Raw genomic sequence first — 17,963 nt, forward strand, 5'->3', positions numbered from 1 at the left:
TTTCACATATTTTTTATTTATATTATATTTATTTGGCATTCAAATAATAGTGTAAAATTCATATGTAAGTATGTAACAAAAACAATCTGTCAAAAAAGGACAAAATATTTGGACACTTCAGTCTATTTGGGCAGTTTGTGTGACCGTTGACCGTTGTACTGGACGTGTACAGTGGTGGTGACTATAACGATACAATCTTACGTCTAACATAAAGTGAAACTTATTGTTATATACACTAACACTATAGTGCTGAAGTATGTACTCCCAGCTTCAAACTTGATGACAATCAATGCAATTGTTGTAATCATTATAGTTTTATTACCTGATAACAAAAAATATCAGATAAAAGAACATAACTAACAGCTGTTGTGTATTTTAATTAACCTATTATATGTTTGGAATATGTAATTATATGGAACAATGTACCATAAACAGGGTGAAATACATTGACCTTTTATAATAAAAGGATGTACAAGCATGTAGAAAATTTCACTTAAAAACTGGCCAATTTTGCTTTGACAGTGTTAGAATTATTAGTAAAGAAAATTATACATAAAGGCCTTTAAATACAGTCCAATATTCAATAAACTCCTAAATTCAGAGCAAATTCAACCTTAAGAATTGAGTTTAAGGTTGAATTTGCAAATGCGAGTGCTAAGTTGTGTTTGACACTCATTGAGTGGGGACGTATTTTGGTTGCTGATTGTGCATCCAATTTTTATTTAATAGAAGATCAATGGAGGTATAACATGTACTGAGTGTTGAGAATACGCCACAAGTTGGAAGCTGGGAGGCTCATACATTGAATTTCCAAATAGTATTGTGCAGTTTATGTTTAGTATTCGTCTTAGTATAATAATATTCACTGCTTTGTACGTGGAAGTATGTGTTTTTCTGTTTGTGTCTGTACATGCATACGTAGATGCTGAACAAACTAAACCACAAGGAAACAATGCATGTAAATTGTATAAGCTAGTGAATACACATAAAAATAATAAATAAATAAAAATAAATATACTTAAACAATACACATCACTATCTAGCCCCAAAGTAAGCATACAGAATAGCTTGTGTTATGGGTGCTAAGATAGTTGATATTATAATATTCATATACATTTATATACTACATATAAATACTTATATAATGTATAAATACACACAGACACTGGAAAACACCCATGCTCATCACACAAATATTTTCCAGTTGTGGGAATCGAACTCACGACCGTGGATGCAGAAAGCAGGGCCCACTGCGCCACGCGGCCGTCACATACAGATATATAATATATACGAGTATCATGTAAATTAAGATAAAATATTCTAAAACATGAACTAAATCTGCAATCTGAATTTGTAAACATTTAGAAAACTTTGATAATTGTAGAACAAGTTCATATAATGTCTAGACAAAAAAATTATGTATTTCAAACTTAAAACATTTATTCCCAAAAAGTTCATATCATAACAATAATGTAGGGTTACAATTATAAATAGTATCATAGTAATTAATTTTGTTTTTGTTCAAATCAATACTATTACATTACATATAAATCTTAAATTAAAATTAAGAAGATTTTTCCTAAAAAATACAATTACAAAATTAACTAAACTTAATTCAAAATTTGTCAATTATAAAAAAAATATCCAAAGGGACGATTCAATGTCTTTGGTTTGTCAATTATATACAAAAGTACTAAAAAATATAAATAAATTAAAAAAAACACCCTAGTCAAATATTGCTTGTGCTTAACGAAATATGGCATCTAAATAAATAATACTCAATATGAGATCAGAAACACAAACTAAGCCATGATTAATTTATATTATCTAAGCACCGAATAGGCCTAAACATTAAAGATATCTATGTATAGAATTAATATTTATTTTAGCATAACTCCCAAGCATAAAATGCTTCGCTACAGTAAAATCTACATAATTATCGTATCGTTTTTTTCGTTATAAAATATTGAGACATAACATTGTGCAATATAACATAATAATATGCATGATAGAAGATATATTTGGAACAGTCATTTAATTTTTTTTTAGTCACAATAATTTGCACAATTGGCTCACTGAATACACGCGGGCGATGACGTAAGCCGACTTACTGGCGTCTGAAATATTTTCACAAAATTATGTATAGCTTGGCAACTTCGTTTGTAACACTCCCGATGGTCGCGGGCCGGAGGGCGTGTAGCGATGAATGAAAAACTCACGACTAATGCATCTCACTTCCCTGCACGCACGATTTCACACCCGTGCAGTCTTTCCCCCCGTCGCCCGCATATCATGGGAGTGTCATCAACCCACTTGATAGACTATAAATTCGTATCATTATAGTACTTCAAGAATGCATGTCAAGCAAATCTCTGGCTAATATAGTAAAAATTTTGTCAAAATTAATTAATTAAAAAAATATTTAACTAATTTAGCGATTAGCCAGACAAATAGACAGAGACAAAAATTTATAATTTTATTGTTTGAAATAAGTACTGTATATAGTTTCATTCATCATGCATTTAGTGAAAAGCTTTTAATTTAAAATTACAAACAGACATTTCAATTTCAAGAAATTTATACAAAATGGTTATGAGCCAGTTTCGTCAGCAACGCAATCGCCGCCTTACAAGGCACAAATCAAGACTTCAGGTTAAACATACGACACTGCAAACATTTCGAAACAAGTATATACTCTGCTACGTACTCAACAGTACAGGAAGATTCGAAGCCAAGGAAATAACAGATTAGGAATTCTTAAGGCTGATATGAATCTTATAGTTAAGGGCATAAAGTCTATATTTCTACAGGGTTTCTAAACAATTATAATATTGTATAGTAGTGGGGTCTAGAATTAAAAGTGGGTCGGCTTAGTGCTAAAAATCTTCAGCGGAACTTCAAGACACATTATAACACACATCTGTATTTAATTATAAACCTTAATAAAATGTAATTAAGGTAGAATTTACGATTGAATACATTGTGTTTTAAAGTGCCGCCTGAAGGGGACTCCTTAAAAGTTAACCATCGAATAAGAGGGGAAAAAGATTGAATTACAATCACTATCTATCATCAAAAACATCTTAACAATTTTAACACTTTTAACACTATACTGATGAATTTCTCAAGTAACACGAATTATAGTTTATTATTATATTAATACTGACATATTTTACTGAAGACCCATTGCGCTACTTTGTGAAATGAAAATCGTAAGTACCTACTCAAAAATGTTTCCATAGATCTAAATTTTTTTTAATAACGTTGGCAGTTAATTTATAAACACTATTTCTTCTTAGTTTTAAGTCTAGTTCGGACTACTTTAGTATTTTAGTCGAGTACGAACAATTTTTGGATTTACCGCCCAAAAATTGTTCATACTCGAGTAAAATACTAAAGTAGTATGTACGGCTTCTAAGCAGAAGTCAAGGTGAACAGGAAGTTATATATAGGAAGCACAAATGTTATAAATATCCTTAATCAATAACATAAATCGATAATTCACTTCACAAAGAGGCAAATAGCAGCCTTAGCCACGTGGCGCGTCGATTGCCATTCTACAAACGCTAACGCTTAGAAAACTAAGAAAATGTATGGGAACGATAGATATAAAGATACTTGATCACGTGACCTGTTGACAGTGAATTTCATCATGCCTTGAAGGGGCCCTGAATCAAAATTAGTTGGGGGGGCTCAAATGAAGGGTAGATTTCTCACAAAAGAAACAAAAATGTTTGCTTAAAATACTTTTACCAGTCACTGCCATATTTATTTTAAGCAAACATTATTATGTAGGATGTTTCCAACTTTTGTGTGATCGCTTAACCCGGGAAAAAAGAGATTGAGTAGATCTTGTCATTTCTGGGCTGAACGTCTAAAGGCAGGACTTTCCGGAAAGCACCAGGTTCCGTGTGATTGTAGATTACATTTTACTAATTTTTGCTTTCCCTGTAGTCCGGGGATCCGTATCATTGATACGCCCCTGTTTCTATCCCATATTTTTAAATTTTCGAAGCTTTAGCGTTTGTAGAAAGAGATTCGACGTGCCACATGGCTAAGGCCCAGGTCCTGTGTCATACAACAGCGGAATATAAATTACGTCTATTGATTAAAGTAAGCTATACTGAGTGTACCAAAATATTCTATTGCTTAGTTTTGCTTCCCCGTCTCTTGGCAACTGAAAATCGTCCATCACACATGTGACCAACACCACTCTCGCTGTTTTTGTACTCCGAAGTAAATGCAGACTGATTTTTATCAACATAGACATTTCGCTAACTATTTCATACGTCATATTTATTTATATACATGTTTTGCACTTTTATAATAGTGCAGTGTTTCTAGTAAGTTGATACTGGACATTAGTTATTGCGAGCAGCTATTTAGTTATGCCTTTGGGGAGGGTAGATTGTTTTAAAGACCAAACTTTCGACCTAATACCCAAGATTCCGCACAATATATATTTTTTTTGCCATATTTGCCATATCTTTATAAATATGACTAATATTCCCATTCCCCTCCAATTTCGGGAAAGACTGTGTTAGGAGTGGGTACCACAATAGACCAACGGGGCGGGGAGCGAACCACTACCCCTCGGTGATGAGTCCGACCGCTCTTACCGTTGAGGTATTGAGGCATAGAATGAAAGAATATATGACTTCAATCTCCATGATATACCTCACATATGATACCAATTAACTCGTTCGTGACACCGTTTAATTTTATGATGACACCAATGTTGTTAGAAGAAAAAAGAGGTAGATAGGTTACATAAACCACAATCGATGTTTACAACTGGCACACAAAAAATATTTAAGCGGCGTTGTCTCAGGTTTTGAGCTCAGGTTTGCTAATTAGCATAGTTTTAACGTGACACTTGCGATCTGCATATAACCTATCAACCTCTTTTTACTTCTAACATCATTGTATGATACTGACAAAAGTATCATCGGACATCGAACATCGGATTTGCTTGCAGTTGTTCAGTATTATACTAATTTCTAATATCCAGTTTCAACTTACCCACCGTATATGTTACATACATATTTCATAACATAATATATATAACTATCATAGATCACTATAAATATTATGATCATATCAACATTTACTTCTATATCCAATGACTATCCCAACGCTGCGAAACCCGAACGACTGCATAATATTAAGAGTATAAACTTCAAATTATGTGAATTTGTGACAGAGTTTCTTTCTATGGGCTTAAAAACCTTCAAAAAGGTATAAAAACCTGAAAAATGCAACAAATCCAAACAAATATAGGTAGTTTTTATGAAAATATACATACTATATTTTTTATAGCCAAATCTGAAACTACTATATTTTTCTCAAAAAATGTTGGCAACCCTAAATGGAGCAGTCGTCGAAAATATACATACTATATTTTTTATTGCCAAATCTGAACAATACTATATTTTTCTCAAAAAATGTTGGCAACCCTAATTGGAGCAGTCGTCGGATTCCGCGCAGCGTGCCCGCTACGTCACACTACGTGCGTGTTGCGTGTGCAGCTAGCGCGTGCGCTAGTGCGTGTGCGCGACGTGGAAGCACTGGCACTAGGCGGGCGGGTGTCAAGACGCGGGCGGCGCGGGGCGCGCGGGCTGCGGCACGGCGGGGAACACGGGCCCGCGCACCGCCTCTATGTAGTCCTTGATCAGCGTCGCGATCTGGTACGCCTGTCGAGTTACACCAAATGTTGTTAACTTTAACTATGAAATTTATCTCCGAAACAATAAGGCTAATTGACATACTGTAAAAAGCAAATCTTATCTCTATAATATTCTCTTGATTATTAAGTAATTCATTTTGATAAGGATTTCAGTTTTGTTGTGTAAATAATGACGTAAACCTTAGTATATGAAATAAATTATTTTATTAAAGTACAAAAGGTATATTTGCTAAAATATAGAAAATTCGCGACATTTTTTGTAGAAAATGGTGTATTCTGCAAAGTTGTAGTACATTATGTTATTCTAACATCAATAGTTTTTGCAGCGCACGCCATGTAAACAAAACTTTTGTACACCTTGGGTTACATTATTGGAGTTTCAGGAAGGATCCCTAATTTTTCTTTTCCTTTTGCCTTTTTCGATAAATGGGCTATCTATCACTGAAAGTATTTTTGAAATTGGGCCAGTAGTTCCTAAGATTAGCGCGTTCAATCAATCAATCAAACAAACAAACTCTTCAGCTTTATAATATTAGTATAGATACGGTGCCCCGGACTACAGGGGCCCCTGGAGATGCCGCTAGTCTATTGCCCACAAATATAATAAGTACTTTATGTTCTGTGGGGCCCCCAAAAAATTTTTATACAAGGCCCCTACAAGGCACGCTACGCCACCTGTTAACGTTTGACACTGGAGGCGGTGGAGGAGTTAAGGTAAATCATCTCTGCGTATGTTTAACGTGTCCGTCGGAATACGTTAGGGTGGCGGTAATGTAGCTACAGGGTTTATTTATCTATTTTATTAGGATAACCAACAGCTGGTACAATATCACATGTCACATGTCAATATTATTACATATATAAAGGTAGTTAAAGTCTACTTCTTCGTCCTTAGATCTCCTTAATCCGGCCCTGTCGCAAAATCCGTTCTTAGCGGACGTCTGCTAACTATAAACAACCTCTCTGGTAAATTATATCTTTGTACGTTACGTGGTTTTCTAGATTTCGTGATGAGTGAATTTTCGTGAGATCTTTCGCATTCAATTTACAAAATATTATATAGTAAATTCTGAAATAAACAAAAATAAATAGAAGGGTTTGTAGAAAGTGCGAAAAGTTGTATTTTCTAAAATTATTTTGCAACGCACCTACTTTTTGCACGGTTGGTGTGATTAGTATTACGAGTGGTGATCAACTGACTCACAAAGTGGTACACTGACCTGGTCGGTGGAGAGCACGAGCTTGGCGTGCTTGCGGTCGGCGCGCGTGACGAGCAGCAGCGCGCGCGGCGCCGGCGACACAGCCAGCAGCTGGTCGTGGTCGTGCGACACCAGCGCCGCGCGCGCGCCGCGCCGCAGCAGCGTGAGCCCGCGCGCGTCCACCGCCAGCCACAGCGCGCGCGGCCAGTTCGACGTGAACGATTGCTGTAAATATAGAACATTACAACTTGTAACATTCTCTGACACTTTTTATTTTCTTTTTTATTGTGCAAGTGCCATAGCGAATCCGGTCTGGGGCATGCACCTCCAAATTTTCAGTTGTCTGCATTTTAAGAATTTAAATATCATGACTCTCAAACGATGAAGGAAAACATCGTGAGGAAACCTGCACACTAGAGAATTTTCTTAATTCTCTGAGTGTGTGAATTCTGCCAATCCGCATTGGGCCAGCGTGGGTGGAGCTCAGTAGTGAGCCGAATATGGGTTGATAATGATGAAGTGCCATAGACTCCTTAATTTAATGGGAATTCAGCGGCATTATCGATGATCGAGCTCCTAATGGGCAGAGATGAGCGGAACGACTCCCTAAGTCTCCTCTGAGACTCTGACCTCGGTTTAGAGGACTGTTTGGGAAGGGTGTGTTGGCCTGAGTCATCCCGTGGCCGTGGAGGGAGTCCACGTCCGAATGACGTTAGAAATCGGGGACCTCGTTTTCGCCGGCGAAGACGCTGTATTTGTGTTGGGAAGCGTTGTCGGTCGTTATGTCGTCGTCAGGATAGTAAAGGACGTTTTTCGGGCGTCTTGATCTGAGGCGTTAGGATCGGGGGTGTAGTTGCAAGCCTCAAGCCTCAACCAGGATGAGAATCCATGAGGATTTCCCCAAGTAAAAAAAGGGTGATCTAAGTCTATGTAAGTTGCGTGTGCGTACAAACCACGGTGCGTCCGTGGCTGACGCATGAATCAGTTTATTTGATACAATGTGTAACCTGCAAGCTAAAAGCGTACAAGTCTGGTCGCATACCATGACGTCGAAGATAGTAGCGCGGGTGAGCGGCCACGAGGAGGCCAGCGTCAGCGCGCGCTGCATGGCCGCGTGCGGCTCGGTGCCGCGCAGCGCCAGGTGGTGCAGGCGCACGGCGGGCGCGGGCAGCGCGGGCGTGGCGAGCCGCGCGGGCAGCACGGCACCCGCCGCCGCTGAGCACTCCTCGCCGCCGCCCAGGCAGTCGCCCTTCACCACCTGCGCGTGCAGCGCTGCCAGCATCACCTGATACAGAACACATCTTGTGTGATCAACAAAGATCAAGATCGATTTATTTAAAATGAAATTTAAGTATCCATCATCATAATAATCATATTACCCAATGGACGTTCACTGCAGGACATAGGCCTTTTGTAGGGACTTCCAAATATCACGATACTGAGCCGTCTGCATCCAGCGAATCCCTGCGACTCGCTTGATGTCGTCAGTCTACCTGGTGGGGGATCGATCAACACTGCGCTTTGTAGTGCTGGGTCGCCATTGCAACACCTTGGGACCCCAACCGCCATCGGCTCTTCGAACTATGTGCCCCGCCCATTGCCACTTCAGGTTTGCGACTCGTTGAGCTAGGTAGGCCCAATTTTGAGAAAGAGGTGAACCGCCGAATCCAACTCGGCTGGGCAGCATTCGGAAAACTCCGCGACATCTTTTCGTCCAAAGTTCCTCAGTGCCTCGAACGAGCTATGCGCGGAGTATCTCTGCGTGATCGAATCATAAATGAGGAGACCCGCAGAAGAACCAAAGTCACCGACATTTAAGTATTGCTGTATATTAAAAATATAATATTGTATATTAAAAATATAACATTATCTTATTAAATAAGACTAGGAGTAAATCGCTCACCGCCTCATCAGTCTCGATGGGCAGCCGGTCGTGGCGCACGGCGTGCAGCACCTGGTAGTACAGCAGCTCCATCTCCGCCACGCACGCCGTGTGCAGCGGCCGCTCGCCGAGGAACAGACGCTTCTTAAACACTAGCCTACGAATGTTAATATATTGTTGAGTATGGGGATGATGACTAGGTTTGAATATATTGATTTTTATGATACATTCTGGTAAATAAGGTCAATGTTAACTAATTTATACATAAAAAGCAAAGATTGACTGGATATTTGCAAAATAAATAAGATTATAAAATTTCAAAATCTACTAAAAATATTTTATCGTAATTAGATGAAAATTCATACAGTTTTAGCTTCCTTACATTAAATGTGACATTTTTTAATATGTGAACTATAAACATAAACGCAGAAATAACAAAGATATTAGTAATTTTGTTTAAACGCCCATACAAATCTAACGATCATTAATTGCCTACGACGTCATAAGCTCGTACCATTTTGTATGGGGCGTTTTTCAGGGATCCGCGGCAGTGCCGCAAATCTGACCCTTTAAATGCCTGTAGCTCCGATAGTAATGATCGCAGATACCCTGTTACTTTTACAAAATTGCTTTACTTTTAGCGTAATCTTCATTTATATACAATTTAAAAACTGTCATCATCCCTATTACCCCCTAAAATACCACAAACTTTACCTCTATTATATTAGGATAGATTGATCTTTGGTGTACCTGCAAGCGGCAGCAGTGGCGCCAGCTTTCTCCCATCGAGCGAGTACGTCGCCGACACGCTCCGAGCCGCCCAGGGCTCTTTCTCCCGCACCCGCCGGGCTCGAGTTTGCGCATACTTCGTATAGTGCGTAACCTGTAAAAGAGGATACTTCAGTCGTCAGTATCGCCTATAGCGGGCTTCCACAAGCGGGTTCCCGGCGGAGGCGGCCCGCATCCCATCTCGGCCTATTGATCATTTAGGCCCTAATTCTTCGGCGCTCTAGTCAAATCGAGGACCCTGACCGTTTTTCACGGCAGGCGAAACCATAGTGAGAAGGTCAACCCTTGGAACTGTTTTCTTACACACAGATGGGTTGTGTGCGGAGAATGAAGGAATACATCATTTATTTTTTTACTATCTACGTAGGCGCAGGATGCGAGCCACGAGTCAAAAACTTGTGAAAAGTAACAAAAACTGTGGACCAAACGGTGCTGCGACATCAAAAATATCACTCACTCTTTCATTCCATCACAACGAAAGATATTATCGATTTCGCGAAGTTAGGCCTGTACTTGGATTGGGCCTTTTGTGAGTCAAAAGATACACGATTTTGACATAAATATCACACATTCCAAAACAACAAACAAGGCAAGTTAAAGAAAACCGTTTAACAAAGTCGCGTCTCACCGTCTGTACGCTTCACCATATCAGCCGATGGACGTCCAATGCAGGACATAGGCCTTTTCAAGGGTCTTCCAAATGTAATTTTAAATGTTCGGTCCATAAAAAGTTTTGTCAGATACTGACTACGCTAGGATACGGGTTGGTCAACGCAGAGCTAGATTTCTCTGAGGTATTTAATGCGCTTAGATCGTTTAGAATACGCAACGGATTTTAATGCAGTTTTCATCAATAGAGTGATTGAAGAAGAAAGTTTATACGTAGATATAGTTTGTTTCTGCTAGTATGCAATATAAAAGCCATGCTCACGTACCAGTGGCAGCATCATTGAGGCCGATCTTATCCCGCAGCATGGCTACGAGATGGTCGGCAGTGGCGGCCGGGCCGAACACCAAGCCATGCTGCTTGCCATCCAGCAACAACACGCGCACATGCATGGGTCTACGCGCCGCCGCACACAGCAGTTCTTCCTTCGACGGTGCAGCCAGACGACGTGGTACTTGGGCTATACTTAATGCCACCTGGAAAAAATGTATGGATGATCGTCCGTGTCTTTTATTCACAGTTTTCTCATATCTTCCCTGTAGTGTTTGTGTATATATACACCGGTAGTGGGACAAGTCAGGCAGTCTGTCACTGGCGGACGTGTGCTGCTGGCCATTATAGTGTAGTGGTGAGACGGTGACTTACTGCTATTACAGTAAGGACAAGGGACCTTACATTCCCCCTGCTGTTATTGGTCAAGTTATAATAGAAATTAATTTAAAACTTGACTTGTGGGCATGATTTGTATAGTTATTAGGATAAGTTAGCTTAAGTTCCATATTGTATTCTTACTAATACATGTTACATACCTAAAAAAAAAAAAACTTGACTTGAATTAAATTAAAATAACTTAACATCTCGAAAAGGCTGTCCACTACCTGTCTTCAGACTAACCTCGAGTTCTTCGCCCACATTGCTAGGAGAGAGACAGAGATCTCGAGGACATAGCCTCGAGGACAATGCGTTGGCTAAATCCGCGCCACTGTCGACACTAAAGTACACGAGGCTCTGCAAGTCGCGAAAAGCCGAGCAACATGGCGCGACATCGTCAAAGAAAGCTTGTGTAAGGGGTCACGGCCATCAGTGATAAGGAATACAACGCAAGGAGAAAGGAAATGATTTGTTTAATTTGTTGTGGCTATCACATACAAAATAAAATACTATCCGACTACTAGATTAGGGCGTTTAAACAAACAAACATGTTTTTTTAGTGTCGGAAGTCATTAGCTTTTTTTTTTAAAAAAAAAAAAGAATATTTGCCATATCTTTTATAATATGACCTATATTCCCATTCTCCTCCAACTAGTCAGGAAAGACTGTGCTAGGAGTGGGTACGACAATAGGCCAACGGGGTGAGGATTGAACCACCACCCTTCGGTGACGAGTCTAACCCGAGCTATTGAGGCTATTTAGCAATTTTTTTGAAACAAGCCACTTGACCAATTCTCATCTTTCTCTTTTAATAAGTGCTTTGCTGGAGAGACATTACCATTCGTCTGGGAGAGACATTACCTGCTCCGCTCGCCTGGCGAACTTGCCCTCCTCGGTGGAGTGCAGCGCCGCGGCGCGGTACCGCAGGTGCGCCAGAAGCAGACGCCGCAGCGGCTTGGCGGGCGGCAGCGCGGCGCCCACCGCGGCGCACAGCAGCGCCCAGTGCCGCGCCGACACGCGCGAGCTTGGGTCGGGGTGTTCCGTCGTCTGGACAGTTCAAGTGTTATTTTTTTACATCTTATACAATCTAGAAACAAAGTACTCGTCAAGACGAGTTATACGAGCTGAAACTCGATGGGGTTACGTGATTTTATGATGGAGTTCCTATGACTTCTTCCAGTTCCATCATCAGATCAGCTCCATGTAATTTGCATGTATGCATGCCAAGAAGTTTGTCAAAATTAAATTGTAATATTTGGTAACACAAACAAGCAACAAGTTAAAGTAAATAAAAACTTTTAAAATATATCATCAAAAGTTTTAACTACTTTTAAACACCGTTTCATCAGAATTCGAAAGACATAAAGGTCTTGACTGCTATTTTTAAAATGTGTGTCGCGATGAAAGAAATACATTTGTTCTTCACCTTATGAAGGCCTTACTATGGCTGAAAGAAATAGATTTGGCCTTCACATTATGAAGGTCTTACGGCTATGATTCATCAAGCAATAAATGTCTCACCTGCTTGATTAGTTGCGCATACAGTTCGCAGAGCAGCGTGTCCTTTTGCAAGCACCGCTGTAGCAACGCCTGCGCCAGCGCCACGCGGTCGTCGCTGTCGCTCTCGTGGCTGCTCACACTGTTGTTGTTGGCCAGGTTTGTTGTGCTACCCTCATTGCTGCTCAACCCAGCGTGACTCATTATGTCCTATACACAAATTAAAATTTTTAGTAACGTCTGTGGATTTTGAGAGTTGTGGCATTAATATTGAATGCCATGGTAATGCCTTAACTACACTAAGAATTTGTATTGACAGACCAGAAAAGTAAAAGTGCCTATTGATATAACACTCCAATCCATAGATGCTGCTTACTTAATTAGTGTTATCTGTTGTACAATCCTATAATACATAACATTCATCTTTACGATTTTAAATCTATGGTTTAATTTTAGATCGACATTACTCGAATACAAACATCCTCGCCAACGCGGTAGAGGGCTCGGATAATAATCGATCCTTCATGAACTCATTTTGGAATAACATAAGAAAGGGTAACATAAGATGAGCTGACAGGCTCATTCTTCATTCATTCATAAACAAGCGCGAGTTTACCCCTCTATGTCGCTGTACTGCGCGGCCGATAACAAAGTTAAACAGTATATCTGTAGTAGATTTACGTGTTTGTGGTAATATTTTGAGTATACCATGAAGACTTTTAAGGGCGGGTATCCAAAAAAGCATACTTTGAATATCTGCATGGCAGCGACCTCCTCCGCCTCGTTGAGCTTGGTAAGGCTGTGCGGCAGACTGCGCGCCCAGCTCCAGTAGGCGGACGGGAAGCCCTTGTAGCACTCGCCCTGCGACTCCGCCGATATGTCCAGCCGGACGCGCTCCAAGCGGTGTTTGCTCAACCTGAGTATTAAGAGCCGTGATAGTGGATATAACCTCTGCCTCCCATTCCGGAGGGCGGAGGTTCCAATCCGGTCCGGGATAAGCATCTCCAACTTTTCAGTTGTGTGCAGAAATTAAATATCACGTGTCTCAAACGTTGAAGGAAACCATCGTGAGGAAACCTGCACATCAGAGAATGTTCTTAATTCTCTGCGTGTGTGAAGTCTGCCAATCCACATTGGACCAGCGTGGTGGACTTGGCCTAACCCCTTTCATTCTGAGAGGAGACTCGACGAATAAGCTCAGCGAATACGGGTTGACAATGAGGATGATGATGAGTATAGAAAAATTTGCTCATCAAAAAATTAATCATCATTATTAGCCTATTTAAACGACATATTACAGACGCCAACATAAGTATAAAATCTGCCACCTGATGTATTGCGACAATTACAAATTATATCCGGAAATTCATTTTGATTATTATATTGAGTATAAGATATTGGGTGTCCAAAATTTTACGCAAGATTTGAAATTACTTTTGCAGTAAACTGTTGGCAATCCTGAAAAAAAAAAATTCACAGCGTAGTTCTGTTGAGGTGCGCGCGTCGTGTTCTTGCGCTACGACTACAACGCAACGCAACATACTAACGAGGCATCGACCTTGTATGTATGTAACTGACCTTCTCAGAGTGTTTCTAAGGAAGCCGCCCGCCGACAGATCTTGAGGCCTCCTTAGCAGAGCGGAGTCTATGAGGGCGCGTCGCGCAGCTCGCAAGGCCGCCGCAAGTCTGGTCCTCTCCGCTGCGGGCGCGGCGCGACGAGGTGCCTCCTCGGTGAGACTTCCTCCTAAGGCCGGGCTGTAGGCCGCCATGAGCCACGCCGCCTCGGCCTTCTGAGAGCACTCTAGTACTATGCATCTGTAAAAGAGGTAGTGTTTCAATATGGTTGCTGGTGAAATTTAGGCAGATGCCAGTCAAATTAATTAATGAATTATTCATCATTAATTTGACTGGCATTGTAGAACTTTTCCCTGTCTTAGTACTCCCCGCTCCAGCTTAAACACATCTTTGATGTTGCTAAATACTGAAATATTTCACCATCATCAACATAATCTAAATAATCAAATCCGCTGTTCTTATAAACATCTGAATGGAACTCTTAAACACTACGGTTGTAAGTTTTTGGAATCCAGGGACTTCCTGCGATCCCATTAATGATTATCAGGGAAGATCGCCATACTAATATCTTGGGAACACAACCTCCCCTTTTTCCCCAGTTCGGTGTCCTTTACCTGTGCACCATAGAGCAGGTTGCAAACGCATTCTTAATTTATTCATTGACACTAGCTGCAGCTTAAGCATCTTTGAAGCTTCCATATGTGGGCATACATTTTACTCAATTAAACAATATTAATAATTGGTCTATATTAGTTACCTGAGTCCGTCATGCTGTCCGTGGTGAGTGAGACTCAGCGTTAGGCCGTTGTCCACAGGGTCCATCAGTATAGCAGCGATGTTAGTGTACGGGTACTCAGCTAGCACGACCTTGTCTGCCGGTCGGACCAACACCACGCCCTCCGCCCCCACACCCAGGAGTACATTGGGACCTTAGAAATAATAGTTTATATTGAATTTAGTACAGATGTACGTGAATTTGTCGGAATATGCCCATGTAATTTCAAACTTATTTGTACGTTTTTAAACAGTACCTAACTTGTATGAAGCACGACATAAAACATAATAAGAATATTTCGACAATTTTATGTGTTGTGTTACTTTTAGCTATGAAGTTGAAACCCAAGTGAGGAATTTTAATAAAAAAACTTATATTATGCATCCCAATATCCCACTGAAAATATCATGTAATGATTAATTGTCGAAAATGTGTAAATCGTTGAACAAAGATCATCCAAATATACATCCACCAGACAAAACAGTGCCAGTTTTAGGGTCCATAGAACAGACAATTTCAATCCATAGATTACGGCTTTAAGGTAAATAAATCGTACCATGAGCCCAATATCCTTTGTATGTGACTGGGAACAATGTGACTCCGTAGAGCGGGTACTGCATCACACAAGACAAATACAACGCCTTGGCTGTCAGCTCTGCCCTCCCAGCGCCGTATTGTCGATGGGCTTGCGCCAGTATAGTGGCCTGTGGAGTAAATATATAACTCTATTGGTGGCCTTGGTTTATGCGGTGCATGCCATGGGTCCAATCATGTCAAAGTCAATAAAACAATCATCGTCATATGTCACCCAGTGTGCACAAAATACTAAGAGCAGGTATTAGATAGAGACGACTTGGACGTATAATACTATGAACAAATGAGATGTAGATTCGATTAAAGTTTTGTGTCTTTATCAGAATCTCACTTTTTCTGCTTGTCACAGTTTAGAATAGTGGAGACAAACTTTGAGACAATATTGTTTTGGTGGTGAAATTAGATTTTGTAAAGTAAACAATGTTGAACTTATTTTTACCTTATTAAAAGAAGATAAAATACTATCTTAAAGGCAAGGAAAACACTATTGACTAAAAAAGAAAATACTGAAATAACAAAATATACAGTGTCTTAACAAAATAATGAAATGTGCCATTAACCATAATTGAGTAAGTAAGTTAATTGCAACCAGAATGGCCGTTTTTTTCATCACGTATAACAGCCAATCACATGACCAAGTGCGGAAACGGCTCAGAAGGAAGAAGAAAGTCGTCTTCTTGTGCATAATGAAACATTCTAAATTTAGTCGAGTTATATTACCGTTGTATCCCTTATCGGGAGGCTACTAGTGGCAATCCATGTTATACTTCCTCTTATAACTCCTTATAGGAACCACACCAGCCCTAAATGCTGGCTAAGCTTTTCAAATGCCAGCTGCCAGCCTTTAACTAGTAGCGTAATGGACTCTCTAAGGAAGGTTCTACATGACCGGCACTTACCCACTGGTGCGCGGGTCGTTGCTTAGCAACCCTGGGCGGCAGGAACTGGTCGGGGTGCGAGTAGTAGGCGCGCGTGTGCGGCGGCGGCGGGCTGGGCGGCGGCTCGCCCAGCGACACCTGCGCTTGCAGCCCTGCTAGTTGTAGCGCCACTTTCTCTGATACCGGGAACTCGTCCATCTGTTATGTGAAACCAGAAAAACATTTCTTTTTAACGCTAAACGCATAAAAGGTGTTAGAGCTGAACAAGGAGATTGCTAAAATTATCTTAAGTTGAAGATCATAGTCTTATGTAGTTGTTATCTTATTAGTAATTTTCCTCAAAAGTGTTACGATTTGAGTGTAGACATAAACTTGCTTGCTCACGCATATATCAACTAATTGTGCGGTTACTGCAGGAAGTAGCTAAATATAGCCAGAATTGCATTTTGTTGAGCATGACTGGTTTTTTAATTTACCCATTACTTGGTCGACGTATCCGACCGATAATTCTCGTTTCGTGTCTAAGATAAAGAGAGAGAGAGAGATACATAGGTAGTGAATGAAGTCTTTATTGCACAAAAATAATAAAATGACACAAGTATACACAAATGACGAAAGATTACATTTTAAGTATTGCGTCTATAGACTTCTTATGAGCATTATGAGCATAAAAATGGAGAAGAGTAGACGAGAGCTCTACGATGGGCTTACCTTAACCACGCTGTGGACGGCCTGAGCGTAGAGCAGTGCAACTTCGACTGGGTCGTGAGGCAACTCCCTGCCTCCTCTGAAGAGTCGTCGCTTGAACACAAATCGGTTGTCGGCTGATCCTCCTCCGGGCCCTTGTTGCCTGAATCATATTTATTATTACGAGTATGAATTATTTTTTAGTATTACATCATCAGGTATTACATCTCCAAATACGAGATAACTTAATTTGACTTCGCAATTAACCACTGTTCACATAGTTCGAAGAGCCGATGGACGTTGGGGTCCCAAAGTGCTGGAATGGCGACCCCGCACTAGAAAACGCAGTGTTGGTCGATCCCCCACCAGGTGGACTGATGACATCAAGCGAGTGGCAGGAATTCGCTGGACGCAGGTGGTTCAGTATCGTGATGTTTGGAAGTCCTTACAAAGCGCCTATGTGCCTGCATCCACTGCAGGCACTGCAGGTCCATCGGCTGATATGATGATGATAATAAAGACTGCATGGCCCAAGGGTCTCCACGGCAAAAGAAACAAATATGTAACCTCGTCAGAGAGGCATAATTATTTCCAATTTATCGGTTTTTCGCTAAAAAATAGCAAAATAATCCCATTTTCCCTATTCATTAAGTACTTTCGCAAAGTAACGCCGGCTTCTAATAACTTACATTTCCCAAGCAGCGATGACGTCATATAGATACTGCGTGGCGCGGACATGTTCTTCAGTGCCCGCTCGCTGTTGGTACACGGCCCAGCCGGCGCGCGCCTGCGGGGCCAGACCCAGCTTGTCGGCCAGTCTGGCTGCGGCAGCCGCTGCCGTGTCCGCCGGGTGCACGTCGATGGCTTTCGTCCTACCATCGAGGAAGAAGAATCTGCAGACGATGGTGCCTAACCGACGCATAGCCTGTGGAAAACGTTTTCTTATAAATTTCCCAATATTTTCACGTATCTATTTGAGATGATTTTCATCAATATTATATAAGACAATCTAGCATCTACAAAATGTCAAATTGCCGTAATCGTAGTTAAGCTGTTTAATTCAGAAAATAAATTTGTTTATAT

The 17,963-nt window shown here is 40.7% G+C and overlaps 1 protein-coding gene across 1 annotated transcript in view; it reads right to left on the reverse strand.

The window, feature by feature from the left end:
* Positions 1-7: 7 nt before the first annotated feature.
* Positions 8-17,963, reverse strand: part of LOC112044362 (myosin-I heavy chain) — a 102,426-nt gene continuing 84,470 nt past the window's right edge. Inside the window, exons 25-39 of the mRNA XM_024080187.2 lie at positions 17,570-17,805; positions 16,905-17,043; positions 16,215-16,391; positions 15,278-15,425; positions 14,704-14,875; positions 13,950-14,186; positions 13,119-13,287; positions 12,396-12,581; positions 11,736-11,921; positions 10,492-10,699; positions 9,518-9,650; positions 8,789-8,924; positions 7,928-8,170; positions 6,907-7,110; positions 8-5,693 (exon numbers count right to left, since the gene is read on the reverse strand). Of these exons, the coding sequence (XP_023935955.1) occupies positions 5,589-5,693; positions 6,907-7,110; positions 7,928-8,170; positions 8,789-8,924; positions 9,518-9,650; positions 10,492-10,699; positions 11,736-11,921; positions 12,396-12,581; positions 13,119-13,287; positions 13,950-14,186; positions 14,704-14,875; positions 15,278-15,425; positions 16,215-16,391; positions 16,905-17,043; positions 17,570-17,805 (2,679 nt within the window). The 3' untranslated portion in view covers positions 8-5,588. The remainder of the gene's footprint in view (positions 5,694-6,906; positions 7,111-7,927; positions 8,171-8,788; positions 8,925-9,517; positions 9,651-10,491; positions 10,700-11,735; positions 11,922-12,395; positions 12,582-13,118; positions 13,288-13,949; positions 14,187-14,703; positions 14,876-15,277; positions 15,426-16,214; positions 16,392-16,904; positions 17,044-17,569; positions 17,806-17,963) is intronic.

Source organism: Bicyclus anynana, chromosome 21 (genome assembly GCF_947172395.1).
Source record: "Bicyclus anynana chromosome 21, ilBicAnyn1.1, whole genome shotgun sequence".
Lineage (NCBI taxonomy): Eukaryota > Metazoa > Arthropoda > Insecta > Lepidoptera > Nymphalidae > Bicyclus > Bicyclus anynana.